Source organism: Solanum stenotomum, chromosome 6 (assembly GCF_019186545.1).
Source record: "Solanum stenotomum isolate F172 chromosome 6, ASM1918654v1, whole genome shotgun sequence".
Taxonomy (NCBI): domain Eukaryota; kingdom Viridiplantae; phylum Streptophyta; class Magnoliopsida; order Solanales; family Solanaceae; genus Solanum; species Solanum stenotomum.
In genome coordinates this window covers 53182540-53209580 of record NC_064287.1, presented here as the reverse complement: position 1 = coordinate 53209580, position 27041 = coordinate 53182540, and the positions used below count along the sequence as shown (strand labels likewise).

The 27041-nt window shown below is 29.5% G+C and overlaps 2 protein-coding genes across 7 annotated transcripts in view; both read left to right on the top strand.

Annotated features, from left to right (window-relative positions):
- The window catches only part of LOC125868181 (nudix hydrolase 1), a 54261-nt gene extending 48050 nt beyond the window's left edge, over positions 1–6211 (top strand). For 2 of the 6 annotated variants that reach the window (XM_049548797.1, XM_049548800.1), the window contains exon 2: positions 5643–6211. In XM_049548797.1, the coding sequence (XP_049404754.1) occupies positions 5643–5932 (290 nt within the window). In that variant the 3' untranslated portion in view covers positions 5933–6211. Of the gene's footprint in view, positions 1–4074; positions 4298–5252; positions 5430–5642 lie in introns of those variants that run through there. The other 4 variants (XM_049548804.1, XM_049548802.1, XM_049548803.1 and 1 more) reach the window with 4 other exon arrangements.
- Positions 6212–10592: 4381 nt separating this feature from the next.
- LOC125869242 (protein MIZU-KUSSEI 1) lies at positions 10593–11802 on the top strand. The gene has a single exon (XM_049549809.1). It carries the CDS (start codon positions 10719–10721, stop codon positions 11478–11480), a length of 762 nt encoding a protein of 253 aa, XP_049405766.1. The 5' UTR covers positions 10593–10718; the 3' UTR covers positions 11481–11802.
- The last annotated feature ends 15239 nt before the right edge of the window (positions 11803–27041 follow it).

The window sequence follows — 27041 nt, the reverse complement described above, 5'->3', positions numbered from 1 at the left end:
TATATTTTCATTAAAATTTCTTTATAATATACTTATTGAAAGCAAAAATGTCCAATATGAAAACATTTATCTTATTGATTTCATGTATATGAGTGCTTATGACAATTCTTTGTGGAACTGAAAATGTTATTGTCTCTTCCTTCTAGGCCAATATAGTGAATTTTAAAGCTTTATTGATAGTAAATTTAGTGATCAAAAGTTCAGTAATTTAAGTCATTCTAACTATTTTTTGTTTTGAATGAATTGTTGTCACTTTTTTCACATTTTGAATGAATTGTTTCTTTTATTTTTGTGTATGATTAATTACCGAACCAAACCAAACCGAAATTGATAACCACCAAACCAATAAATGTATATTATATTTGATTTTGATAATTTTAAAACCGATTAAGTTGGTTTGATTTTGGTTTTGACCAATAACCGATCCAAACTAATCCGTGAACACCCCTAACTCTGCTTATGAAAAATAATTTCTGCTGTTGTGTAGAAATTATTTTTTTAAAAAAATCTCAACTCTCTAAACTAAGTAAAAAAAATGAAAGAAACAAAACATTATTAATTTCTAAAAAATTGGCCAAACAAATTATAAAATCACTTTATATATTGTACATGTTCTTGCAAAAAAAAAAAGGCTAATTGAGTATTGACTCTTCAACATATTAGCATGAGAGGACTTAAGAGTAGACCAAAGTGTCATGAATCACAAAGGTTGCGGTGTAATAAATGAGATTGTCTCGAGATTTTGATTTAGAAATTTAAATATTGAAAATTTTTTGATAAAAAATATTTTTTTCTGAATGAGTATGCCTACATAATATGAACTTAAAATCAGTCGAACTTTAATATAGATACTGAATCGTGAATGAAAAAACAATAACTAAAGTGTCATAAATGTTTAGTCCAAGGAAGACTTCAAAAGTCAAGAACCATAAAATGGGTTATAAACGAAGTGAGAATTTTCTAAAGGATTTAGTCTACACGTTTGAAGTATTTATTTTTCTCTTGAGGAAATTTTTATATAAGATTATTATTGATTAAACAAAAAACACATCATATTATTTCTCTCTTCCTCCATAGCTTTTTGAAACCATGAATTACAAAGCATTCACTTTGATATTGTTTGTATTAATTTTTTGTCTATCGTCAATAATGGCCTCTCGAAGAATATTATCAGGTTTTATCATTTTGCTTTTCTGATTGATATATTAAATATGATAATTAGAAAAAAAATATTTATTGTTTATAGAATAATAATTCTTGTTTATTGATAAAAGCATAAAGATCATTTCTATTTTAAGGTGGAGAGTTTGATTTTTCCAATCAACCTATTCGCATAAATAAAACTCTTTTAAAAAATTATATATTTATCCCTTCACTTTAATGTATTTTAATTTTTCCCCGTAAATTTTCAGTTGAAGGAAGTAAACAAATTCATTAGTTTAAGATATACCATGTTGAGAATTCTAATTAGTACGATGGCATTTAATTTGGACTAACAAACAGTTTTTTGTTGTAAAATTAAAGCAAAATAAGACAAGAAATATAGAAGATGAAAGCAATAAAAATAGGGAGACAATAGAAGATGAAAGCAATAGAAATTTTGTTATATAATATTTTATAACAATTTTCTTTTTCATTTCCTTTTTTGCTTTATTCTTGTTTTCTTATTCCGTTTATTGTAATAGGTTTTACTTTTAATTTGAGGTATCGTATTTCAGTTTTCAATATGAAAAAATTGTCTTTGGAAAACATTTTTCTTTAAATAAGTCATGTACGACACAAATTCAATTTTTTCCAAAAACACTTTTGAAATTATAATCAAGCATAAACTATATATTACCCTAGATCAACAAGTATTTTTAAATTAATTAGTCTAATTCAAATTGCTATCATAAATTTAACAAACACTTCCAATAAAAACACTTTTTAAAATAAATATTTTTTCAAAATTTGATCAAACAGACTCTTAGTAATTAGGCTATTGAAAATAAAGTGGATACCGAATTTGGACAGATTTAAAAATTAATTTTTTATTTATCAATTTGACCAAATGGGAAGAAAATTCAAAGACAAGTAGGTAGTGCCACTAACCCCCCAAACAAAAAAAAAAATTCTACCCAAAAGTGCTTGTTCTTTGTATTTATACGATCAAATTATTTATATTTGGGATAAATTGATTATTATGATAGCATAATATATATAAACTCTATTTTAATAACAGGTCCGGGAAGAAGTAGTAAAATGCAATCACGATCTCACCACCCTAGAGGAGATAAATCAGCAACTATCCAACAACCACCTGGTAAATTTTTGCTTGAATCCTTTCTCAATTTACGTGTCACAATTCAAAATTCTGAGAATCAAATATTTTAATTTTAATTTTTTAAACTTCACACCGCCTAATGCAAACTACTATTAATATGTGTGTCAAATTAGTTCATGCATATGTATAATCTTGTTTTCATTTAATTGCATGATTTTTCTTTCAAATGAGTCAATTTTTTTTTATCATTTAAATAAGTTGAATTTTAATTTTTGCATTTATAACATAATAAAAGTTATTTAAGAGTGCGAAACATAACTTATAAACTATTACTATGTAAAAATATAAATTTATATCTTATGATTTTTTTACCTCGAGGGACAACCATTAAAGACCGATACAAAATACAGGGACCCTTTTTAATTTGGGTAAAGATATTTGATTAGATACAATGTTTAAAGAACTTTTTTTTGATGATTTCTAATACTTTGTGGTCGTGAGTACGAATTATATGATGAGATATTTGTGAATTATGATTATAAAACTTGTTATAAAATGTCTAATGAGAAACTTATAATTTATTTTTAGAATAGAAAAGTGTTATTCTATTTGATTTCAAAAAATAATAATCAATGTTTTTTTTTTTAATCAAAAAACAGCGAATATATGCAACGAGAAGGTGTATGGCAATTGTATAGGCTCTCGTCCAACAGTCCGACGCTGCAATTCAGCTGAAAGATGTACCATAGTACCTTAACTTGAAGTTATAACAGCAGAGCAAGTCGCAGTTAGAATTTGAAATTTATGAATTTTGAATGTATTACTGAATTTTATAACTCGTTTAATTATTATTAGATTGACGCTAAATTGTAAACACTAAACTTCATTATTCAGTGAAAGTTCATGTAATAATATTGAATGGTGTATATTTATATCAAGGCCATTTAAAATCTTCTTCCTCCATCCCCATTTTGCTATCCCTTTTTTTTTCAGTACTTAAAGTTCCCAAATTATGAGGAATAAAGAAGGTGAATTTCCTCAATGGTTAAATACATTCATTAATTGTATCTTAAATTTGTTAGTAAATTTTATTTAGACAATATCTTAACTACGATTTGTCCTGATTGAGTCAATAGATTTTGAAGAGGCAAGAAAATACTTGACAAATATCGTGCTCAAGGCATGCACATGCCATCGAACATCTTTTTCTTTTTTTAGTTGTATCCATTCGAACTTGTGACGATCCGTTAAGACTTGTAAGATGATCCCAAAAGTTTCCTTTTAGGAATTTTACACAAATCACATATTGTTAAGAGCTTATTTTATCTTATCCCTACTCCTCTTCAAATTACAAGAATTCCTTAAATTTGATGGAATCTGGATACATCCCAAATCGTCCTAATACATTCAGTCTCAATTTCGGATACATCGCTCAACGTCTCAATACATCGCGTATTAGTTTCATATACATCACTCAACATCTCGATAACATTGCGTAAAGTGATGTATTCGACCGATACATCGCGGAAAGTGATGAATCCGATAATAGGAGAGAGTAGAGGTTTTTGTAGTTTTTTCAAATGATAGGAAGTTTTTAAGAATATGATAAAATAAGTTGTGTTTAGGTTATACGAATAATTTAAATGAGGTTACAATTTAAATAATGATACAAAATAGTCTATTTGTGCAAACCTCCCATCCACACAAGTTTGAATGGGCTGGTCTGTCTAAAAAAGCCCCAGAGCTTCTTCCTATTGAGACTACTTTACTAGTGGCGGGACCCAATTACAAAATTTTCAAATATAGAAATACTCCACACGCAATTTCCGCCTTCCCGTTAAGTTTATTCCGGTGCCGGAGAAATGGAAAACGGCGCTCAGCAAACACCGGCCACCACAACGCCACCATCACCTCCGATGCCAAAAGTTGGCGTTGCGGTGTTCCTTTTAAAAGGAAGTAAAGTTCTGTTGGGGAAACGCCTCTCCGCCGTCGGCCATAGCACCTTTGCACTTCCCGGCGGCCACCTGGAGTTCGGTGAGTACCTAAAACTATCTTCCCGTTGTTTATCGAGGCTTAAATTCATCTATTTGTTATGATTTATTTGCTAGATGATCTAAATTTTATAGTGATTTTTTGCTAGATTATTAAACTGAAAAGAAGAAAAATTGGAGTAGGAAAAAACTTTTTTTTTTGCAAAAAGTTAAACAATCACCTTTATTTGGTAAAATATCTTGCAAGATTGCAATATAACTTTCGTGGTTAATTAGTGTGATTTATTGTACTTTTCACATTGTTTCCAAATATATACTTGATTTTATTTCAAAAAACTTAAAACTTCTATGTTTGAATTCACAATCTAAGTTTGAATTTCAAAATTTCAGTTGTGTCACGTAAATTGGGACCGAGGGAGTGATAGCTGCCCATTTCACCTAGAAAGTATGCATAAGTTGAATGTCCTCTAGTTGTTTCTTATCACAAGCGGTAGCAGTTTATTTTTCTGATTTTGACTTGATACGAAGATTAAGACGGTAGAAAAGACTTCTGAATCTTGTGGTGTTTAATTAAAGAAATGTAGAATGTACCAAAACGTCATTTAATCGTGTTGTCTTAAACATGCTACGTAGAAAGTTAGAACTAAAGAGTTGTCTGTAAAGAAAAAAGACATCCTTTTTTAAACTAACTAAAAGGAAAGTCAGGCAAACAAATTGAAACGGAAGGATTACTTGGTTATGTTTAATTCAAGACATATTTGAAAACATAATATGTATATATTCATAGTTGAGTTCAGCAATATGATCAAATAAGTAATCATATTCATAGCCTAGCCTAACTGATGCTGCTGCAACTTTGATTTGATAGAAGCCTCATGGTTTTGAGGCAATAGTTGTCCAATGTTGTTAAAGGCGCGCTTAAAGTGCGTTTAAGCTCTGAAGTGAGGCTCAAAACATGTTGAACATGTCTATTTACATTGATCATGTATTTGTTACAGGGGAAAGTTTTGAAGAGTGTGCAACAAGGGAGGTGAAGGAGGAAACAGGATTGATAATTGATAAAACCGAGTTTCTAACGGTAACTAACAATGTCATCTCAGAGAAAGTGCACATCGTTTGCGTATTCATCAGAGCAGTCCCTGCTGATGTTAACCAGCAGCCTGAAACACTTGAACCTGAGAAATGTGCTGGTTGGGATTGGTATNAATCATATTCATAGCCTGGCCTAACTGATGCTGCTGCAACTTTGATTTGATAGAAGCCTCATGGTTTTGAGGCAATAGCTGTCCAGTGTTGTTAAAGGCGCGCTTAAAGTGCGTTTAAGCTCTGAAGTGAGGCTCAAAACATGTTGAACATGTCTATTTACATTGATCATGTATTTGTTGCAGGGGAAAGTTTTGAAGAGTGTGCAACGAGGGAGGTGAAGGAGGAAACAGGATTGATAATTGATAAAACCGAGTATCTAACGGTGACTAACAATGTCATCTCAGAGAAAGTTCACATCGTTTGCATATTCATCAGAGCAGTCCCTGCTGATGTTAACCAGAAGCCTGAAACACTTGAACCTGAGAAATGTGCTGGTTGGGATTGGTATGAATGGAACAATCTCCCTAAACCACTCTTTGGTCCTTTAGAAGATATGGTCCAAAGTGGCTTCAATCCTTTTCCAACTACTTGATAGTTAACTGTTTTGCTAAGTATTTAGGATTCGATGTTGCTAGGATTGATCACGAGTTCGAGCTGTGGAATCAATCCTTCATGTTTGTGTTAGGGTAGTTTGTCTACATTACACCCTCTAGTGGTACAGTCCTTTCACAGACTCTACATAATAGTGGAATGCTTTGAGCACCAGACTGTCCCAACACTGGTGTTTTGGTTTTGTAATGGCAAGTGATTCTTGAATATGCTATGTTATTTGTAGTAATATAATAGCTATTTAATATGAAATGTTGATGAATTTTGATGTTATGCATCTCTGCAACATTCTTGGTGTGTAAATTTCTGATACCACGAGGTGTCTTGAGTCGATTAAAACTCCAAGATCGCAAGGTTCAAAGGCCTTGAGGGTTGCTGAGAAAAGTCCGGCTAAAGTAGACAATACCTTGCAATTGGGCTTGGGCGGTGAAAAAATGGTATCATAATAGGAGGAGAAGGTTGACAATACCTTGCAATTGGGCTTGGGCGGTGAAAAAATGGTATCATAATAGGAGGAGAAGGTTGGGGGTCGTGTAAGGACGAATTCAAGATTCAACGAGATACTTATTGTGTAGCCAGGCCAAATCTCAACGAAGACGTTAAGTCCCTAAGAATGTAAGGGAGATTCACTGTGAAACTTGTTTTAGATTAAAATTTGTTTTATATTGGGTGAACTTTGCAAAATTTAGATTGTCTTACTATATGTTTTCTTTCTGTTTTTTTTTTAACCTGATTTTCTGTTTGGGCTAGTCCGATTATTTTCTAAAAAGGGGCTATTATTTCTAACAAACAATTGATCCAAGTCATTATAAAGAAGGACAAGACTTCCCAATTCTATTTATTTGATCTTTGACTAAACTAAGAAAAGTTATTGAAACTCACAACTTTGAAAATACTTGTCAAAATCAGGAAGAAAAATATTCATAAATCTTTAGTTTAGAGCGTAATTATAAAATATAGCTATAGTTATTATATCAAGCGGAAGAGTTATATCAAATAGATATTAATTGTATCAGCGAACGAGTTGTATTTAGGCGATAGGTACCAGTTGTATCAAGAAGAACAACACATTGTATATGTACAAGTGTGTATTGCACTTTTATTACAAAACCCAAAATAAAACTATGTATCCAATTTTTTGAAATTGTAATTGTATATCATAAAATACAATCTAAATATTTGCAATATCATGTAATTTTTCCAATTAGAATCAATATTAGTTTGTACATCATCAAGGGGATGATAGGTTAATAATATTTAAAAAGTAGTTATATCTTAAACACGCCATCTTTAAAAAATTATTCTTAATCGTTCATATAAAGCAATATCATGCTTACTCATCACCTAACTATTATCAATTATAAGATGTTTGCAAGATTGTTAATTGGATTTTAAGCTCTTTGGTTTTAGATCTTGATTTTGACATGTCTAGCTTATTCAACATAATATATACTTTTGTCCTTAATTAATCTCCTAGTTGTTGATTGTAGATGAAAATTAGTTGGTCCGTGACATTTAGGTCCATAATCACACCCCTCTCCCCCCCTAATACTAAAATATTTATTGAATAAATCACTAGTAATTTCTTTTTATATGTCCAAGTTTTGACAGATAGAGTTATACGATAAAAGAAGCGGAGGTAGAAGCTGACATATGGGTTTGATCGAGCTATATTTCAATCCCTATATTTGTATATCTAAATTCACTAAATATGTACAGTAATTAAATGCAGAATCAAGTCACTAACATCTGATATAACTATTTTTTGAATTTAGAATTCATAAACACTATGCAAAATCAAAAAATTAGCTATGAATTTCATCGCTAGTGTGTTGCTGATATTGCTCGTAGCTAACATACTTTTTGACAATTTATTGCTAAATAGAATTAGCGACTACATAAAATTGTTTGTCGCTTATTCCTGTTCTTTTAATAGTGAAAGTTCAAATCTTTGCTCCACTTCAATCGATATCTACTATTGAAAGATAGCAAAAACTTTATAATCTAAATTAAAATACGCATAAATTGATCCGAACATCATCGTTACATATATTTTTTAAAATTTATAATAACCAATCACTTGTTGATAGATTAGTGGTGTAACTAGAAATTCAACAAAGTTTTTGACCCTATATATATGTTTATTTACTGGCTACCTCACATGTGGTGCAAATTGAACAGTCGGTGGAGGAAATAATTCAAGAATCTTATTGACTTTTAAACCATATGTTGTATTTATATTATTTATAATTTTCAACAATAGGGAAGACTTTGTATTAACCATTATGAACTGTCTACCATAATCTTTAATTGATAAGCCATTTCCAATATTTTATTGGCTCAATGTTAACAAGCATGATTACTACATTACTTTTTGACATTGTTAGCTTCTTTTTGATAACATTGCTGACACTAATGTTTCATCTTAGTAATGGCAATTTCACACTCTATAATACCTACCATTCTTATTGACATGACTTGATATTTTTTGAGAGCTCATATATTCGTTCGGAATTCATATTAGAGTTTTGATTAAATTTAAATTACGCATTACAGGGTCTATTTAATGGTGACACTTCTAATAATTTTTTTTTATATTCATGGCTTAAATTCGAATTTTTTTATTAAGGGTGAAGCAGTCTCCATATTAGTGCTCTTTTATGTCTTAATTTACGTAATATTGTTTGACTTGATATAAGAAAACGTTTTTTTGAAAGAAAAAAAATATCTTTTGAAATTTATAGTTTAAAATAAATCTCAAATATTTATATGACTATAAATTATTTCGATAAAAATAAACAATAAATTTTAAATTAAAGTCTTTCTAATTATTAAAAAAAAAGTGACATTTTTTTAGAACAAACTAATAGGGTAAATGTACCACATATTGGAACAGAACCTATTGTGGCTCAAAAATTTTGTTTTAGTCATATAACTATTTGTATAAGGGATCCCTATGATATAAAAACATAATAATAACGATAATATATTCAATATAATCTTATAAATGAAGTTTGAATATGATAAAACATACTAGATTTTACTCCTATTTGTAGCAATAGGACCAATTTATATATATTAAAATTCTAACTTGTCATGAAACATCATTTTTATTAGAATGAGCCTTTCGATTATAGGTTCATCTAAATTTATAACTTTTGATATATGAAATATATATGAACTCAAAATTTTAATGGCATAATAAATTTATTATAAGATCGAACCTGTGAAATTTATATTCTGAATCTAGCTCGATTACGCTATTGTCAATTTAGTAGTACTATATTGTGCCTCCTAGACCACGCCTACTGCTTCTGTATCTGCACAAACAGACTGCATATAGTATAGTACACAGTGCATGTATATAGAATAAAATTCAAATAATTTAATAATTCTGATAAAATTAAAAGCAAAGAAAATTACACAACACAATGGTGGCTAAATGGTCCCTATATAATTTCATAGAATTATGTGCAAACATTATTTGAGTTTTTCTTTTTCTATCTTTGAATTTTAATTACTAAATCTTGAATTGCAAAAGTCCCTAGTGGGTGTGTTTGGTTTTGGCCTTTCACCTGTCGTTTAGTTGTTCTCAATGTATATGTCACTTGATAACGTTCGTTCGATGTACTAAGCTCTCATAGTATTTGAATTACAAACACAATGTGTATTATTGATAATCAAAAATTCATATAAAATAAATTAATTTTCTTTATTCACAACCTAAAAATCCTTCTAATTGAAGAAAATATTTAATCGTAAATTTAGCTGCTTTTAGGATTTTAGTACATGTCTTTCAATATTCATAATGGTATATTTATAGACACCATTAAGTTTAAGAATTACACTAAGTAATGAAGTGTCTAATTAACAAACATTCCTACTACATAAGGCGGTTCAAAATCGAATAGATCAGGTGCATACAAACTAATTTAAACACCACCACTAATACAACCTACAACACCATTTGATAAAAACAAAAGATAACACCACCGAGATTTGGTGCAATAGATAACGTGCATCATTATTTAATCAGAGATTTTAAATTAGAGTCTTGAATATGAATAATTTTTTGTAGGAAGCATTTCTCTCGAATAGGTCATACGCAACATGAATCTAGATTAGTCGAGCTTCAATGAATCGAATGAAAAATAAAAAAATCTTGTCTTATACTCCTTTCGTTACAATTTATTTATCATACTTTCCTTTTTAGTCTGTAACTCTGTATTAAAGAGAATGCCTCTTTTATCTGCTAACTCTTTAATTTCAATTTCCACCTGACATATGACATGTTTAAAACCATCAAATTATCGAATATCTATACATTTGGCATATTTTTAGTTTATGACCTTCTTTATGGCTTTTCTGGTCCAGTATCAAGTCAAAATAAGACAAACAAATTAAAACAACGAAACTAGATCCTTTTATCTCTCAATCTTTACCTTCCACCACTACTATTTATCTTTTCCCAATTTCACATTCTCTTGTTCTCTGTGCTCCATTTTTTCTTGATACAGTTAGGTAGGGCTGCTCACCTTCTTTTGTCAGGATTCTCTCTGCTACTAAAATTCATTTATTTCCCAAAGTCCAACAAATTGATTCAAAAAATATATATTTTTTTTAAAAAAAAAATCACTTTCAAACCCCATAAAAACCACAATATTAGACCCCCAAAAAAAACATAAAAGAGTCAAAAACAACTTCTCATATTTTCCTAACTTCCTCAACTTCTCTTTGTCTCTTTTGTTTTACTTCAAATTTCAAAACAAATGAGAACAATAATGGCTAAAAACCAACATGAGTCCTTCTCTTTTTCAAGAAGGTACTTCAATTTCAAGAAAAAAGTTGAAGATGAAGAGTATGATGATGAAGTTTACTTAAATGATTTCCACTCTTCCTCGCTTAGAGGCGAGGAAGAGTATTTTGGGATGCATTCTACAGCGAATGCATCCACAGTAAGCAAGAAACTGTCGCGTTCGACAGTTTCTAAGCTTCGTTCGGCTCTTACTTTTGGTAAGAGCCGAACACAAATAGGGCTTGGGAGTAAAGTTGTTGGTACTTTATTTGGTTATAGAAGAGGACATGTTCATTTTGCATTTCAAGAAGATCCAAAATTGGGCCCAGCATTCTTTGTAGAAATGGCCACTCCTACAAGTCATTTAGTTAGAGAAATGGCTTCAGGATTGGTTAGAATTGCATTAGAATCAGATAAGAGGACAGGGAAAAAAGGGGTGAAATTGCTAGAAGAGCCAATTTGGAGGACATATTGTAATGGTAGAAAATGTGGCTATGCAATGAAAAGAGAATGTGGGCCTGATGAATGGAAGATTTTGAACTCTATTGGGCCTGTTTCAATGGGTGCTGGAGTTTTACCTAGTGATGGTGATGGAATTGGGTTAGAAGGTGAATTAATGTATATGAGGGCTAAATTTGAAAGAGTTGTTGGGTCAAAAGATTCTGAGGCCTTTTACATGATGAATCCTGATGGTCATGGTGGTCCTGAACTTAGCCTTTACTTGCTTAGGGTTTAAACCGTGGCGTTCTAGTCAACTTGTGTTGTCTCGACTATTTCACTGAGTACCTTGTTATTTTCGGGTTGAATTATATATGTATTAGTATATGATCATAAGTTCTTATGAAGACATAAGAAGTTAGTTTTTTATGATGAGTTTGGAAGGAGGGAATATGGTATAATTATGTATTTTTGGTTTGTTTTAATGTACTATCAGGGTATGGGGAAGACAAATTAAAGATATGGAGGGGGGTGTGAACTATATATGTATAGATTATGTTTTTCTAGTTTTGTTGAAGTGAAAGATAATGAGGTAAACTTTGGTACTCTCTTTTTTCTATAAGAAGTTTATGAATCTTATTTTCATTTAGATTTTGTTAAGTGAGTTGTACTTTTTTTCATTTTGATCTAGTCTATTGTTTATATTTTTTATATTTATAAGATAAGGTAGAGTTGAACTTTTTTCTACAAGATTACACCAATGAAGTAAATCTAGGAAAGAGATTAGTTTGGTGTGTTTTATCTAATTATGGCATTTATATTATGTAGGTGATGAATTTCATTGTTGCCTTATTGTTCTTTGGAGAAGCTACTCCGTTATTCGATCAAAAATATTTATAATCACTGATTAATATACTTATATATTATATATAAGTTGACAGTTCATTTCTCGTGCCATTTACAATAACGTTTTCCTTTTCTTTCTTCTTTTTTAGGTATCTTATGTATCTTTTGAGTGGGCGACTATTTAAGTTAATGTCACAAACTTCTCATCACTAGGATAGAGTTACCATGATCAAAAGGTATATCAACCCTAGTCAATTAGTGTTATTTTGTCATATGTGCTTGAGCTCCAGTCATGTGAAATTTCAGATATAACGTCTGAACGAATAGACTTGAAAATTTATATGACGTGCAAATATGGCTTGAATGGTGATTTCAAAATTGAGTATAAATTATGCAACTATTCCGCCAAAGAAAAAAAGATTTACAAGAACATAAACGAGAGCCTTCTAGTGATTACCACAACAATCTTCTTTCACCATCAAGACAATTACAAAGTAACACATCCAAATTTAATAAACCACTAATAACTTGTTTGAGAGGGAATTAAGAAAACTAGAAGACTAATTATATTATTTTTTTTAAAAAGGAAAGTGATGGAGATAAAGTAAATAATTTCTTGCAAAAAGGAGAACCATATTGATTACTCTATTAGATATGATAGTGCCATGGATTTTGATAAAAACAAATATAGCAACATGATTATATGAACCAAATAATTCACTTCCAATTATCTCCAACACGTGTGTTGATGTGTGCTCTTCTTGAATTAGAAGCCTATAGTTGATAATTGACTTTTCTTTTTCTTTCATTCGGTGTTTGAAGTATGCATTAAAGTCCCAATTAAATTTAGATCATACACTGCAAGGTTTATTTGGGAGTGGCGCTACCAATACAATTTTTTCCATACTCAGAGCTCAAACTCGAGATCTGTGATTAAGAATGAAACAGTCTTACTACTACACCATAATCCATGGTTTCCCTATTCGCTTTTTCTTTTTTTCTTTTATTGTTCTCTTTATAATTGGGGTGATTTGATTTCAATATAATATGTTCACGTTTGTTAAGCTGAATCAAAAGTTTGTCTTACAAACTTAAAAGGTTATATCTATTTATCTCACTTTTGTCTTCTCCTTTTCTTTTCTTTTTTGTCTAATTTAAGTTTATAACTTTACTATTTATTGTCAAACATAGAATATTTCAACTTTGCTATAGGATAAACTAAATGGATAACTAATCAATCGATTGTAAGAGATATAATAAATAATAGACTTTTGTATCGTGTTATGTCGATTGTTATGATCGTATCAATCAAATCCTTATTATACATATTTCAAAACAATAAATGAACCAACTTTCAAATGTATGTAACTATTTGAAATATTTGAGATCTCAAGTTCTGAAATGAACAAATTTCCAATAGAAAACACTTTCTTCCTAAATAAATTTTACACCACATAAATCCAGATTAATGATCAAGCTAGATACCGAGTTAGTTATACAAAGAAACTACTAAAAGTTACCAACTCGATTAGTTTGGTAATTTTTTAAAATTGATTGTCTATTAAAAATAATTTTTCTGTTCGATAAAGATAAAGTAACGTTAATGTATACCCTATTTTTTTAATTAAAAAAATCCTATAATACTATTGTTGTGGTTGTAAATGACTTCTAACTTCTTTTTGTTTTCCTTTCCTCTATTCATTGGCATACTACTTTTTTTTTTATAAAAAAATTATCATAGTTTGACTAATGAAATGACAAATTTATATCAAGTAAACATCATGTCAGTGTTATGTACACAATGGAAACATAGTTTTATGAGTGGGAAAAAGTAGATGAATACTCACAATCATTTGGTCTCCTTTATAGGGTTCAACTCAGGGTATACCATTTGATCTTGTTTTGTTTAGCTTTCTTATTTGTCATTGTCTCTCTATTTTTGTTGCTTATCTTTAATTTCTCTCTTTCTCACTATGGAAAAATATCCAACTAATGTCCTTTCAATACATAACCAAGCAAGGATGAGGTAAAATTTATGATCATCCCTCTACGTTTAATCAGAAATTTTGAGTTTTATGAAAATAAAAAGAATACTTCATATGACATATCATCTTATGGGTGTATTTGATATTAACTGTGTGCTACTCATGTCAATCAAATATTTATGACTATCAAAGTTTAATGACTTTTTTTTTTGCATGACAAGAAAAAAAAATGTAAGACTTGTAGATAGGCAAAGACATTAAGTCAATCCCCACATCATAACTCTTTTTTCTTTAAATTTGCAAAATTGTTGATTTTAATATAGTGTGATATATCGTTTGTTAATTTGAGGGATTTGTCTATATCTCTTTACTCTATAGATATGTGTTTATTAGTAATAAGGGTATCGAACTGTCAATAGTTCATTAAAAACTTATCAAATTGAACCGTATCAAATTGATTATTAACTTTATTCTATTAAAATTTGTACTCCCTCTGTTTAAAAAAAAAAAAACCTAATTTCCTTTTTAGTGTGTTTAAAAAAGAATGACCCATTTTCTTTTTTGGCAACACTTTAACTTAAGTTTTTCACGTGACATGTTTAATGCCACAAGATTAATGGGCATTTTGGTACATTTGACATAACTTTAATTTAGAACTACAAGATTAAAAATCTTCTTTCTTTTCTTAAATTGCATTTCAAATTAAACTAGGTCATTCTTTTTAAAACGGAGGGAGTAAATTTTTTTCATGTAAAGCTATAACATTTCTACCAAATGCATGGGTAAAATGATGTTTATTGTTTCTTGTGCATGTCTTATTGTGACCTTGATTGATGGGAAGCTTTTCCTTGTAATAATCACCCTTGAATTCCATAATCTCAATAATTAATGAGAAATCAGCTAGCTCGAAGCAAGATTAGACATAATGATAAGTACATAACCACAAATTGGAGAAAACAATGAATTAATCTCTCCTTTTCAAATTATTTGTCGTGATTTTTAAAAATAATAATATCGATATTCAGTTGGCTGTTGGAAAATCGATATGCTTCATTGAAGTCACTATTTTTGAAGGTTACTAGAAAACACATATATTGATCCAGTTGGCCACACATACCATGATGTCTTCACGTTCTTCTATTTTTGACAATAAATATGCTTTGAAAACACATACATACACATATAGTTGATCACAACATCTGGAATTTGCTTTCAAAACGGTTATATCCATATACAGAAAAAATGATATACTATATCCGTTAGGACTAGATTTTATATGCGCGTGGATACAATATATTACGCTACGTTTTACCAAAATAAGTACTAATAAGTAATAGCGCTACTTATGAAATTTTCCCAAAATATTACTACTAGTAAAGCAATAACTTTCAGAAAGGATAAAAGGCTTGTAAGGATACTGGGCTTGCAGCCCATTAATGCTGTATCCCAACCATATAAGGCCCAAGGCTACAACCAATGTAAAGAAAGGCCCAAATGGGCCCAAAAGTGCGACAAGCATAATGTGTTTTGTGGGACTATAGTATAATGTCCTTAAGGTATCATTTGTTTATGTATGTAATTAAATTAATGTTATGTTTGTTTTTAGGAAAGAATTTACAAAAATCTCACTAGTTTATGAGTTAATTGCTTAGATACACTCTAATTGATAATATTATACTAAATTTTACCAGATTTTGAGGCATCCAGATACATGTATCTCGGGATACATAAGACAAATAGTGTTATTTACTCTCTATATATATTAAGCTATGTCAGCCCTATTTCTTGACTGTTTATCTTTCTTTTGCTAGTATTTGTGTTTGAGTTGAGTATGACATTTCCTCTTTTAATTAAGAAGAAGGATTATCAAATTAACTAGAGTATGATCTTTCTAGTTTTGCTAGTATTTGTGTTTGAGTTGAGTCTTACATTTCCTGTTTTAAGAAGAAGGATTATCAAATATATATATGATCTTTAATGCTTGTGTTAACCCTATTAGTTTTCTAAGCTAAGTGTTTGAAAATAGTCAAACCCTATTCGTTTAAAGGAGATACTTTAATAAAGGTCAAAAACCCTAATTAAAATGAAGGTCAAAAAGTTCACAAACCTTAATTAGTACTACTTGAATCCTTTTAGGTTTCCAAGCTATTTTATTAATATAAAGGTCAAAAAGTTGAAACAAGAGTAACCCTAATTATAATGAAGGTCAAAAACCCTAATTAGTACTTGAATCCTTTTAGGTTTATATGTATCGATCTACCAAGTTATAAATAGATTAACCCTAAACAACATAGCAGCATTAAATCATACTTATGGCAATGGCAACTCACAATATTCCAGAGGGAATACTTATGGAGATTCTCACCAAACTTGTTGTTAAGTCTCTTTTTTGTTTCAAATGTGTTTCAAAATCTTGGAATACTTTATTGTGTGAGCCTTACTTTAAGAACAAGCATCACAATCATGCCAAAAATCGACGTGATTCCCAAAAATTGCTTATTGGGGTCCTCTCCGGCTAAAAGGGATTTTAATTTCTATTCCACTTGTTTATCCCCAAATCATCAACTAGTTGTTAATGATATACATAAAGTATTTTGGCCAACTATTTTTGAACGAACCAGTAGTTCTAAAGTCTATTGTTGTTGCGATGCCTTGTTTCTCATCGGGATTTGGACTGGACCTGGACCTTCTCGGGGCGAGCCTTCAATGTTATTGCTATGGAACCCCACCACGTCAGAATCAATACAATTTCCCCCTTTAGAATTGGTAGAACGACGTTCTACTTATGGATTGGGATATGACTCAACTAGCGATGATTATATAGTCCTTAGGGTTGACAACGAGGGCGATACACAAAATGAGATTCTCACACTAAAAAGTGGTTCTTGGAGAAAAATTTATTTGTGAGGTTTGGGAATGATGCTACCATATTGCATGGTAAGGAATATTTGTCCTTAGAACTCCATGAGTTCTTTAAATATTTTAGATAATACATATAGGAGAATATCTTTACCAAAAAATGTGAATTTATTCCCTAAACAACCTAAATGGGACGTGACTATTGAAATGGGCGTATCTATATTGGCAAATATGCAAAGAAAGAGTATGGCGTTCAGAATTTTTGGACAAAGTTACTCACTTTAACAAGTAATGGGGCTATTTCAATTATACCCATGTATAGTTTTTTTGATGGTAAAGTGCTACTTCGATATCAATACCAACCGAGATGATATTGATAGAAAAGTTCTTGTAACAAACGTTATTAATACAACATGTGAGGATCGAATATGGTCTTTTGATTCTGATGATATTGACCCACGTTCTTTTTTTATGGATGGTTTTGTTTATACGGAAAGTTTAATCGAAAGAAATTAAAGAGATTGATGCACATCGGATTTGTAAAGAAATTAAAGAGTTTGATGCACATCGAATTTTCAAAGAAATTAAAGAGTTTGATGCACATCGGATTTGCAAAGAAAAAGTTGAATAGATAAATCTAATATTTCGCCTACCATTACTTATTTAGTTTCGGCTACTAGAACTTTAATTATTTTGTCAAGAATTCTTTTATATTCTGCCCTCTCGTCTTATTCTTTTTCACTACTTTCATATTGACTTCTACCCTTGTTAATATAATATAGCATTGCTAACATTATTTGGTTTGTGATTGCAGGCAACTAAGGAACCTTTATAGACTTTACCCTCTATATATACTACTTTCTAGAGGCCTAAGTATAAATAATATTTACTTTATAAATTTCTATAGATTTACACTTTAGCCTATATTCTAAAATAATTCTACAAATTTTAGGAAATTTTAAAGCATTCATGAAAATATCTAGGGAGTTCTAAAGTATTCTATTAACCTCTCCACAACTCTAGATTCTTCCTCCCCTATTCCGATGCAAAATTTGACTGACAAAGTGACGGGACATGACATTTGAATGCATGAAGATCATTCACCATTTAGATATGTATATGCATGTTCAGATATAACCTATATATAATCTCTTTCATGTTATGAATCTTATCAGATTTTGATGTGTCCACATATATTTAGATACATGTATGACAAAAGTTATGTATAATTTATTTTAGTTACACTGTATTTAGGATACATAGACAAATTTCGCTCATCTCCCTCCCATTTTGCTTGTCACTCTCCTATGTAACAGGTATATGTGCTACAATGGATGATTTTATCGGTGTGTTTGGAAATAGAAATTCTTAATTCCATAACGTTTTTTCTTACACATTGACTTTCTCAAAATTACAAGTAATTTACAAACAATTTTTTTTTCAAGAAAATTAAATTGCATGTTTATCTTTTTTCAGGATGAAGTGAGCACATAATTTGTGGACAAATTCCTAGATTTAAGGTTGACATTTTCCATCAACATGCTCTTTAAATATTTGCCGACACGCGTGATTCAATAATTTTATTTATATTCTTAACAAGAAAAAAAATATATATATCATAAACTATATTTCAAGTAAATATCTGTAAATTCAAGGAATATTTGACCAATTATGTGGAAAACATGAAAAAACCAAATCCTGCAAAAGCATGTGGTAGGTTTTCACATTGGGGGATTAATTAAAAAATTCATAAACTATATTTCAAGCAAATATTTGTATTTTGGTTTCTCATGTATTATATGTTGTTATGATCCTATTGCGATATGGTATTTGAGTCACACATCGATTTAATAAGGAGCTAATGTACTCTGGTTTGTATAGTTTTACGTTCTTTCATTTCAATTGTTAGCTTTTGGGGTGTGGTTATTCGTGTATGTTGTGTCGAGGACAAAAGATGCAAATTATGGACCATGTGATTCACATTTTTCCGTCAAATTTTGAATATGTATAAGTATACACTTAAACAATCATAAAGTTGAGTAAATAGACAGATTTATCCTACGACGTGTGCATGCATCTAAATTCATGGTACAACGACATTCATGTATTGAGTGACCTTAGGAAAGTTAGGACTAAACTAAGTAAGCTAATTAATCTTACTAAATATTGATATTCCATATTATTTTAGTAACATGGTATATAGGTACCTTTTCTTTTTCCATTTTCTTGAACCACTTAATTAGCAAGAAGTCTTTTCTACTTTCCAATAGTTTGGTGTTATTAATTCTTTTAATTTTCTTTATGAGAAAAATATCACTATGTAATTGTGGGCAATTCTTGATTAATAGGATAATATTGTTAATGTAATTTGTCATAATTCGAACCATAGTATCATAAGTTTCAATTTTTTTATCCTCTTGGCAATAATGTCCACTCAATTGTTGGACCTTTCGTAAATCTAACTAACAATATTAATTTTATAGAATGTTTGAATAAGATGTTGATATTTACAAACTTCTTAGCAATATATTTAAAGTATCATTTTGAACAAATTCCCAAACATAACGGACCGACAATTTTATCATTTTTTCACATATGGCACTACTAAAAAAATTATTATAATATGTTTAGTCGCTACTTCCACATATATTTTTGATTGAATCACCGAGTAAAGAAAAAATAGTATTGTTTTCAAATAGAGAGACTAGGAGGCTTCCGAGTATTTTAATGACAATTTTATCATTAATTTATGGCGGAAAAATTTGTTATTTCTAGTAGTGTGACATGCCTATTCAGTCACCTTTAACTTTTAATCACAAATAAAAAACGACAAATCAACCAAAGATTTTCCTTCTCTTAAAAGGGTGAATGAATCATTTTTCCGATTTTTCGATCATTTTGTTTTAAGACGCTAACGCCTTTGAACTTGGCCAACAAAATTAAAAGTTCCCACTAATAAAATGTGTATATATAAAAATAGTTCTAAAAAAGTTTGGAATTTGGAAAGTAGAAAAATCTTTCAAGTAAAGAAGAGACAGCCAAAAGATTGATTTTTAATAGTCAGAGTCAATACCTAATTGCCTTTATCTCAAGCCAAGCATGACCACAAACTAAGGCAGTTTTTATGACTTGTTACATAAATTATTCCTTAGTTTCAATTTATGTGATGTAATTTGATTTGATATAAAATTTAAGAAAAAAAACGTTTGAAACGTGTGACAAATCAAACTATATGTCACATAAATTGAGATGGAAGGAGTAGATTTTTTGGTTGCTTTTTTCATGTCTCTTTCATCAAAAAGAAAAATGATGAACCATATTATATAAGACCTTTTACACTCAACAATGACATGAAAAAGTCAACACGCACACAATAGTACTCTAAATCAAGAAGATTAAGTGAATCTCTCATCATCGATGAGACGAACTCAGAATTTGAAGTATAACATGGATTCCTACGGCTTGCCATCTTAAGTTTATATACACTAATAACTGAGTTCGCAATTAAATATATATATTGTAAGTTTCTTAAAAGATATACAGAATTCAAACAAAAGTTATTGAATTCACATAAATCAGTATTATGTAGATCGATCTTCATTTGCCTATTGGGAAAGATGGTTCAATCAAAGGGCTAGCTATGATTGAACATAATCAAATCCTTCAACCAAATACAAAAGAAAAAAAAACTTCCACATCATGCTCCATGAATCACCATTCTTTATAGTAACATATTATATATATCAATAAATCAATGTTTATATACATTTCAAACCAAAAAATCACAAACCAAACAACCTATACTAATGTAAAGAGAAAAAAAACTATCTTTTGCAAAACCCTTTTTGATCAATATTTGAAAAGAAAAAAAAAAGTATACCAATATATAAATTTCTTTCAATTTTGAGGTGTAGAGTCTTCAATAGCATTATGTCTCTTTGATGGAGCAGAAGGAGGAATTGGAACCCCTTTCGGTAACATAGTAAATAATAAATTATCAACTTTGTATGCATTTTCTTTTTTGTATACCTTCGTATGTTGTGATGAAAATATTCTTGATTTTTCTTGATTTTCCTCCATAATCATCATTCTCCCAAATCTTGATGCTTCAACAATATTATGATCATAACTAACAAGTAGAGAAATAACAAGTATCAAACAAATTAATTTGCTTGATAAATAAAGGGTTTTTGAAGAAGAAAAAGAGAAAGCCATTGATGAAAGGATTATATTTTCTTGAATTTTCTAAAGGGATTCTTGAAATTGTTTTTTATAATTTTGAGTATATGTTAGTAGGTTTATTTATATATGCGTGGGGAAATGAGAGAGTTTGACAAATGGGGATTTTGTAAAATGTTGAGAAAGAGGGAGTAGGGTGGGGTGGGGTGGGGTGGGGTATTAAGTGATATACACGGCAATTGACTAAAATTAAATTATTTTTTAAATAAAATGTCAACTGGTAAATTTAAAAAATAAAAAAAGATTTGAAAGTGCCGGCATAGAAAATTTTCTTTCTTTTTTGTTTTTATAAATAAAATGGGCCGAAAATTATTCACATTTGATATTTATATTGATAATACATGATGTATATATGTTTTGGTATGAAATTTATTTATCGCTTAATCGTAATTAACTAATATATATCGTCACCTAAAGGGAAGGATCTAAATGCCTTTAGGTATTGATTACAATTTGGCTAGCCTAGAGTATCGATTCTGAATTCATTAACTTGAGATCGCGATGTAAGAAATAAACTTTAAAATTTGAATTCATTAATCGTGGTAAAATGATATAATTTGATGTAAACATCGAGTGAGTGTAGGTAGATTAGTTATATCTCTTGTTTGAATATTGTTTTTTTCACTTCTTTTTCAAGTCAATTAAAGGGATTTTCTGATGAGTTTCCCTTACGTTAGAAATTTGTCTGTGTGTGGTTTGGTTTGAAAAAATAGAGGAATTCAGAATTTGCAAGCATTAATTAGCAGTTATTTATATTATTTATATGTATGATGCCACATGGTGTACTTAGAATTTGTCAAATATTAGAAAATTACACATTGAATTCTTGTCCATTAAGTAAAAAAAAAAAGAAAAGGTTTTGAACTAACATGGAGAATACTATGTTTATATGTGTTAGGTGCACTTGATGTTGAAATATATACATTGGGGTCTGCAAAATTTAATAATCCAATTTGGATATTAGTTTGTTAACAAAAATTCTAAGTTAGTTACAGAAAATAAAAAATTAACATTGTAAAATCACCAACATTCATTACAGTGGGATGGTTTGTATCACTCCGACGCTTCCTCAATCTTTAATTAGAGGTTTTATATTTGAGTTTTTCAAAATGGAAAAACTTTTGTTGGTAGTACTGATCTCAGAAATGGACTTTGCAATATGAAAATATGAATTTAGTCAGGCTCTAATGCAAATATCAAACATCGAATGGAAAATCAAAATAACAATCATTTTAGTCGGACCCTGCTATTAATATCAAACAACAATTATAAATAATAATTTTACAAAACATGAGTCTCTCCTTTGGCGTTCAGTACTTATTTTGTAGTCTGATTAATTTGCTTTTTACCGAAAAGTCTCACCTTGGACGTGAGGTAAAGCACTTCCTTTTAAAAGTAACTCTATATATCGAGATCAAACCTAAGACCTCTCGTTAAGAATTAAAAGTACTTACCGGCTGAAACTTATGCTTGTTATTATCAACACTTTATTTTTGATACCTAATGTGATCAATTATTAATGACCTAATCAAGATAATTACTTGTTTCCTCATACACATCACCAATAATTTTTCCACTTATATTGTGCATCTTTTGCGTGGGAAACTACACTAAGAAAACCAATTAGTGTTCCATTTCTTTAATTACTTTTTCAAACATTACGTCAATGATTGACATTTGTATTTCGAACGTAATCTTTATATTATTCACCCACATTTTTTAATTAATAAAATATGTTCAACTCTCTCAACTCAGTTGATGCCATACGATATTGAAAAATAAAAATAGGCCGAGTCTTCAATAGAATATCAATACAAAACTCTATAATATCAATACAAAATAATTTAATAAATTAATCAAAAAGGTCTTTATTAAGTAAAAAATATTGTGATCTGTATAGAAAAAAAAAACTTCTATTTAGTAGAAAAGTTGAAATTTGGAAAGAAAAAAAAAAGGAAAAAAATAATTTAAATAATGTCCCACGTCATGAATTTGACAAGTAGGTTTGTGGGGCCATGATATATGTTAAGAAGTCAAAAGTCAACGATTTTGTATACTATCAGGACCGTTAATTAAGAGTTGAACGGAGTTAGACCGACATTGGATAATGATGTTTAATAAAATAGTAAACTTTGGGCTATAATAAAACCTATTTTGGTCTTTCTTGATTATGATTTTTGAGAAAATTTCATATCCAATAGTACTTAACGATGTGGTCAGATGATCAAGATTTTTATATACATTTAATTAGAGATCACGAGTTCAATTTTTAGTAAAAACGAAACGAAAATACGATTGATCTAGTCAAGAAAATTAACATCTATTACAAACAATAAAACATTCTTATAACAATCATCCTCTCTACAACAACATTCACTATAATAGATAAGTTTTTCTTGAAAATCATCATATATGCTATATTATATAATATGTTCTTTATAACAACACTTAACCATAGCAATCAAAGATATATAAATAAACAAACGACAGTGTTTCGAAGAGATTGGATTGAATACATAAAAAGCTATTTAGTATTATATATGTATGTGTGTGAGACTTTTTGGCAAACGAAATTCATCGATTCGGATGAACCCTTCAATCCCTCTTGGTCCACCCTGTTAGTAACCTAAATGAGATAAATTTAGAAATTAGAATTTGTGGATTCTGAATATCAGATGGTTAAACTCAAATTAAAGAAATAGAATTACATACATCTGATTAATCTTTTAATTCATTAATTGAATGAAGATATTGCTTGGTAATTTAATTTATAATCTTACTCTTATTTCTCTTTGGTCATACAAAAGTTCATTAAGCTCTACCAACCCAAGAAATTTTTTTTAAAAAAAACTTAGTCAATTATTTCATCCATACATGATGAAATGCGTGTATATTATGTATACTTACTTTTTTCTTCATTTTATACTTGCTATTACGTTTTAATATTCTCATATGTCAAATTAGTTTTAAAGAAATTAATGAAATGATATCGAGTCATGGAGTTGTTTATCTTAAGGTGCCTCGACCTCTGATCATCAGCTAGTTTGTAGAATTCAGTCAAGTTTAACATTTATTTTTTGATAAATAGCTTGCATGTTTAATAACTCAACTCGTTTTAACTCGTCTAAATTTAGTTCGACATCATTATCTATGACCAATAGAAGAGGAAAATCCATTCACATGGACTTAGACTTGGACTTTAGAAAACAAAAAAAGAAGGTAAATTTGAAAACGATTAATTAGAAGAATTCAAAGAGGTTGAAGGTGGTCCCTTAAGACCAACCATATCTTTGCTTCCTAATTTTGGACAATTCTTCAATATATAGTGATCATAAGTCAATTACTTAATTAACTACTCCACTAAATATTTTAATTAATTAAGCATTAAAATGAGTTAGACTTCTAAACTACTACTTTATAACACCTTCGTTTGTCAAAGTTTTCATTAAAAAATATTATTAAACAAAAAATTAAGGCTACTTAGTCAATTTATGTGTATCACGTTGGATATTATTCTCCTTGCCTTAACATACCATGCACATCAATTCTAGTCAATTATGTGTGTCATGTAGCATATATATATATATAATATTTTTAAACGAAAGACGATGTTTAACTGATCCTACACCCTTTAATCGATCTATCCGACTCCACCATTGATTTCAAGTTTATTTAACTGACCTTGTACCCTTCGATCTAGGTAGCTCCACCACTAATTTCAACCCCGAAAATATTTCGATCGCAAAGTAGATTAGAAGGCGTTAAAAATAAAGAAATCGTTGGAATTATATTATCATTTTTTACCAAGTCTTAATATAAATGCAATAATTTTTTTTGGTAGTAGGAATTCTTACCCCAAACCAAAATTTGAATGTATCAACGGAGCAATTCAATGGTAATCATAATATTAGTCGGACCATATAGTATATATTTATGGTCAATTCAAACTAGACAGCCTCAAAAATATCTTGGCACGTCGTGCTAGTGTATTTTTCGAAAACATTTATAAATTTGGTGTGAATTATTAATTTCATTTTCAAACTATTGACAGTCTTAAAAACACCATTTTACTTGGTTAACTGGACATAAATACATCCCCGATTTTGCAATATCAGTGAAATACACTCCTAAATTCTGACCAAATTTAGGGGTGTTTTCAACACTTCTATCGATTTTTTATTAAGAGTCTCATGCTCCTATAAGAGTTTGAAACTACTTGCTATATCATGTGGCAGATCGAGGGTGTATCTAAGTTTAGTTAGTCAAGTGGATGGGTATTTTTAAAACTATCAATAGTATTCAGGAATAAAACTAATAATTTACGTTAAGTTTAAATTTAAAGTGTTTTCAATACTTTTGAGACATTGAAGCTCCATTTCATCCGTTTTTGTTTCAAATTATTTCCTTTGAATGAAATTATATTATATCTTACACAATAAAACACACATATTAAGCATTAAATGTTCATAGTCAAACTCAAACACAATTAAAACATTCAAAGTAGGGTGTGAAATGTAGCTTCAAATTAGGGGTGGAAAAATCAGCATATGAAATCATGGTTCGTCTAATTTGTTTAAGTTTGAATTAGCTAATGACCTACTTATTTTACTAGCTCCTCTCCATTTGATCCACTTAATTCAATTTTATTTTTTATATATAAAAAATAGGGTTGACATACAAGAAATTTTATTTACAAATTTTTTAAAAATCTTTTTTTTTAATTTGATCTGTTATATATTGTATAATATAAGAAAATAAGTATTATTGGGTACTCAAACAAATTATAAGAAAACAAACAAGGAATTTAAAATTTAGTAAAAATTGGACGAATTGAGTTATAGCCAAATTTTAAATCCTTTTAGCTCATATATATAACTTTTGGATGGATTAATATCTCCTCTTATTTATTAAATTCAATCGATTTTCATAGGATCAAATTCAGTTCACTTCGCTTATTTGATATCCCTACTTAATATATATATATACATTTCTAGCTGAATATCAATATTTAACTATACATAAAGTTTAATGAAGAAAGAAAAAAAATATGTACTTGCAATATAAACCAAGACATACATATTAATATGACTACATTCATCTCATAATATGTAAAATATACCATTTGAAATTAAATAATTTCTAAATAAGAAAATATGATATATAGTACTATATATTTTTTTAAAGCGGACTAATAAAAAGGAAAGTACGCGCATAAATTGAATTAGAGAGAGTAATAATCATCATGAGTCGTGATTGAATAGATAATCAAATCTCGTTATCTTTAGCTAGAAACACCAAATTTGGAAGTCTAACACATAAAAATAATATAGAAAAAATAATAATCATCACGGGTACGTCATAAAAAATATCAAACTCAAATAATGAAAATGAAAAAGACCTGAACGCTTATTTCTTTAATGAAATTTATATGATACAAATTCAAATCAATCGAAATCCGAAATAAATACAACCAAACACTAAACAAACTATAGAACAAGATAAGCCTGGATCAAAGAAGCAGTGTGGTAGCTAAGCTGACACATCTTTAAATTCATCTAATCTTGAAAAAAGTGTACATTATATACATATAGTCCTTCCCTTTCATCATCATCATCTAGTTAGGACCACAATTCAAAAAAATTGTACCATATATGCAGCATGCATTGTATTATATAGTGTGTGTGTGTGTGTGCAGACTGTTGAAAATCTACTCAATATAAACAAGAATGATTTGTATTTGCTAAACACCAACAAAATAGTACTGCCACATCTAACTTATATAGCATCTTCTAGCTGCTAGTATTTAAGGTTCGAAAATCTATTGATCTGATTAATTCAGATTCATATTGTGTAGCCAGATAAAATTATTGTTGTTACAAGTTGAAGTAGTGAGTTTTGAATTTCAAATGTGAAAATTGAGTATGAAATAG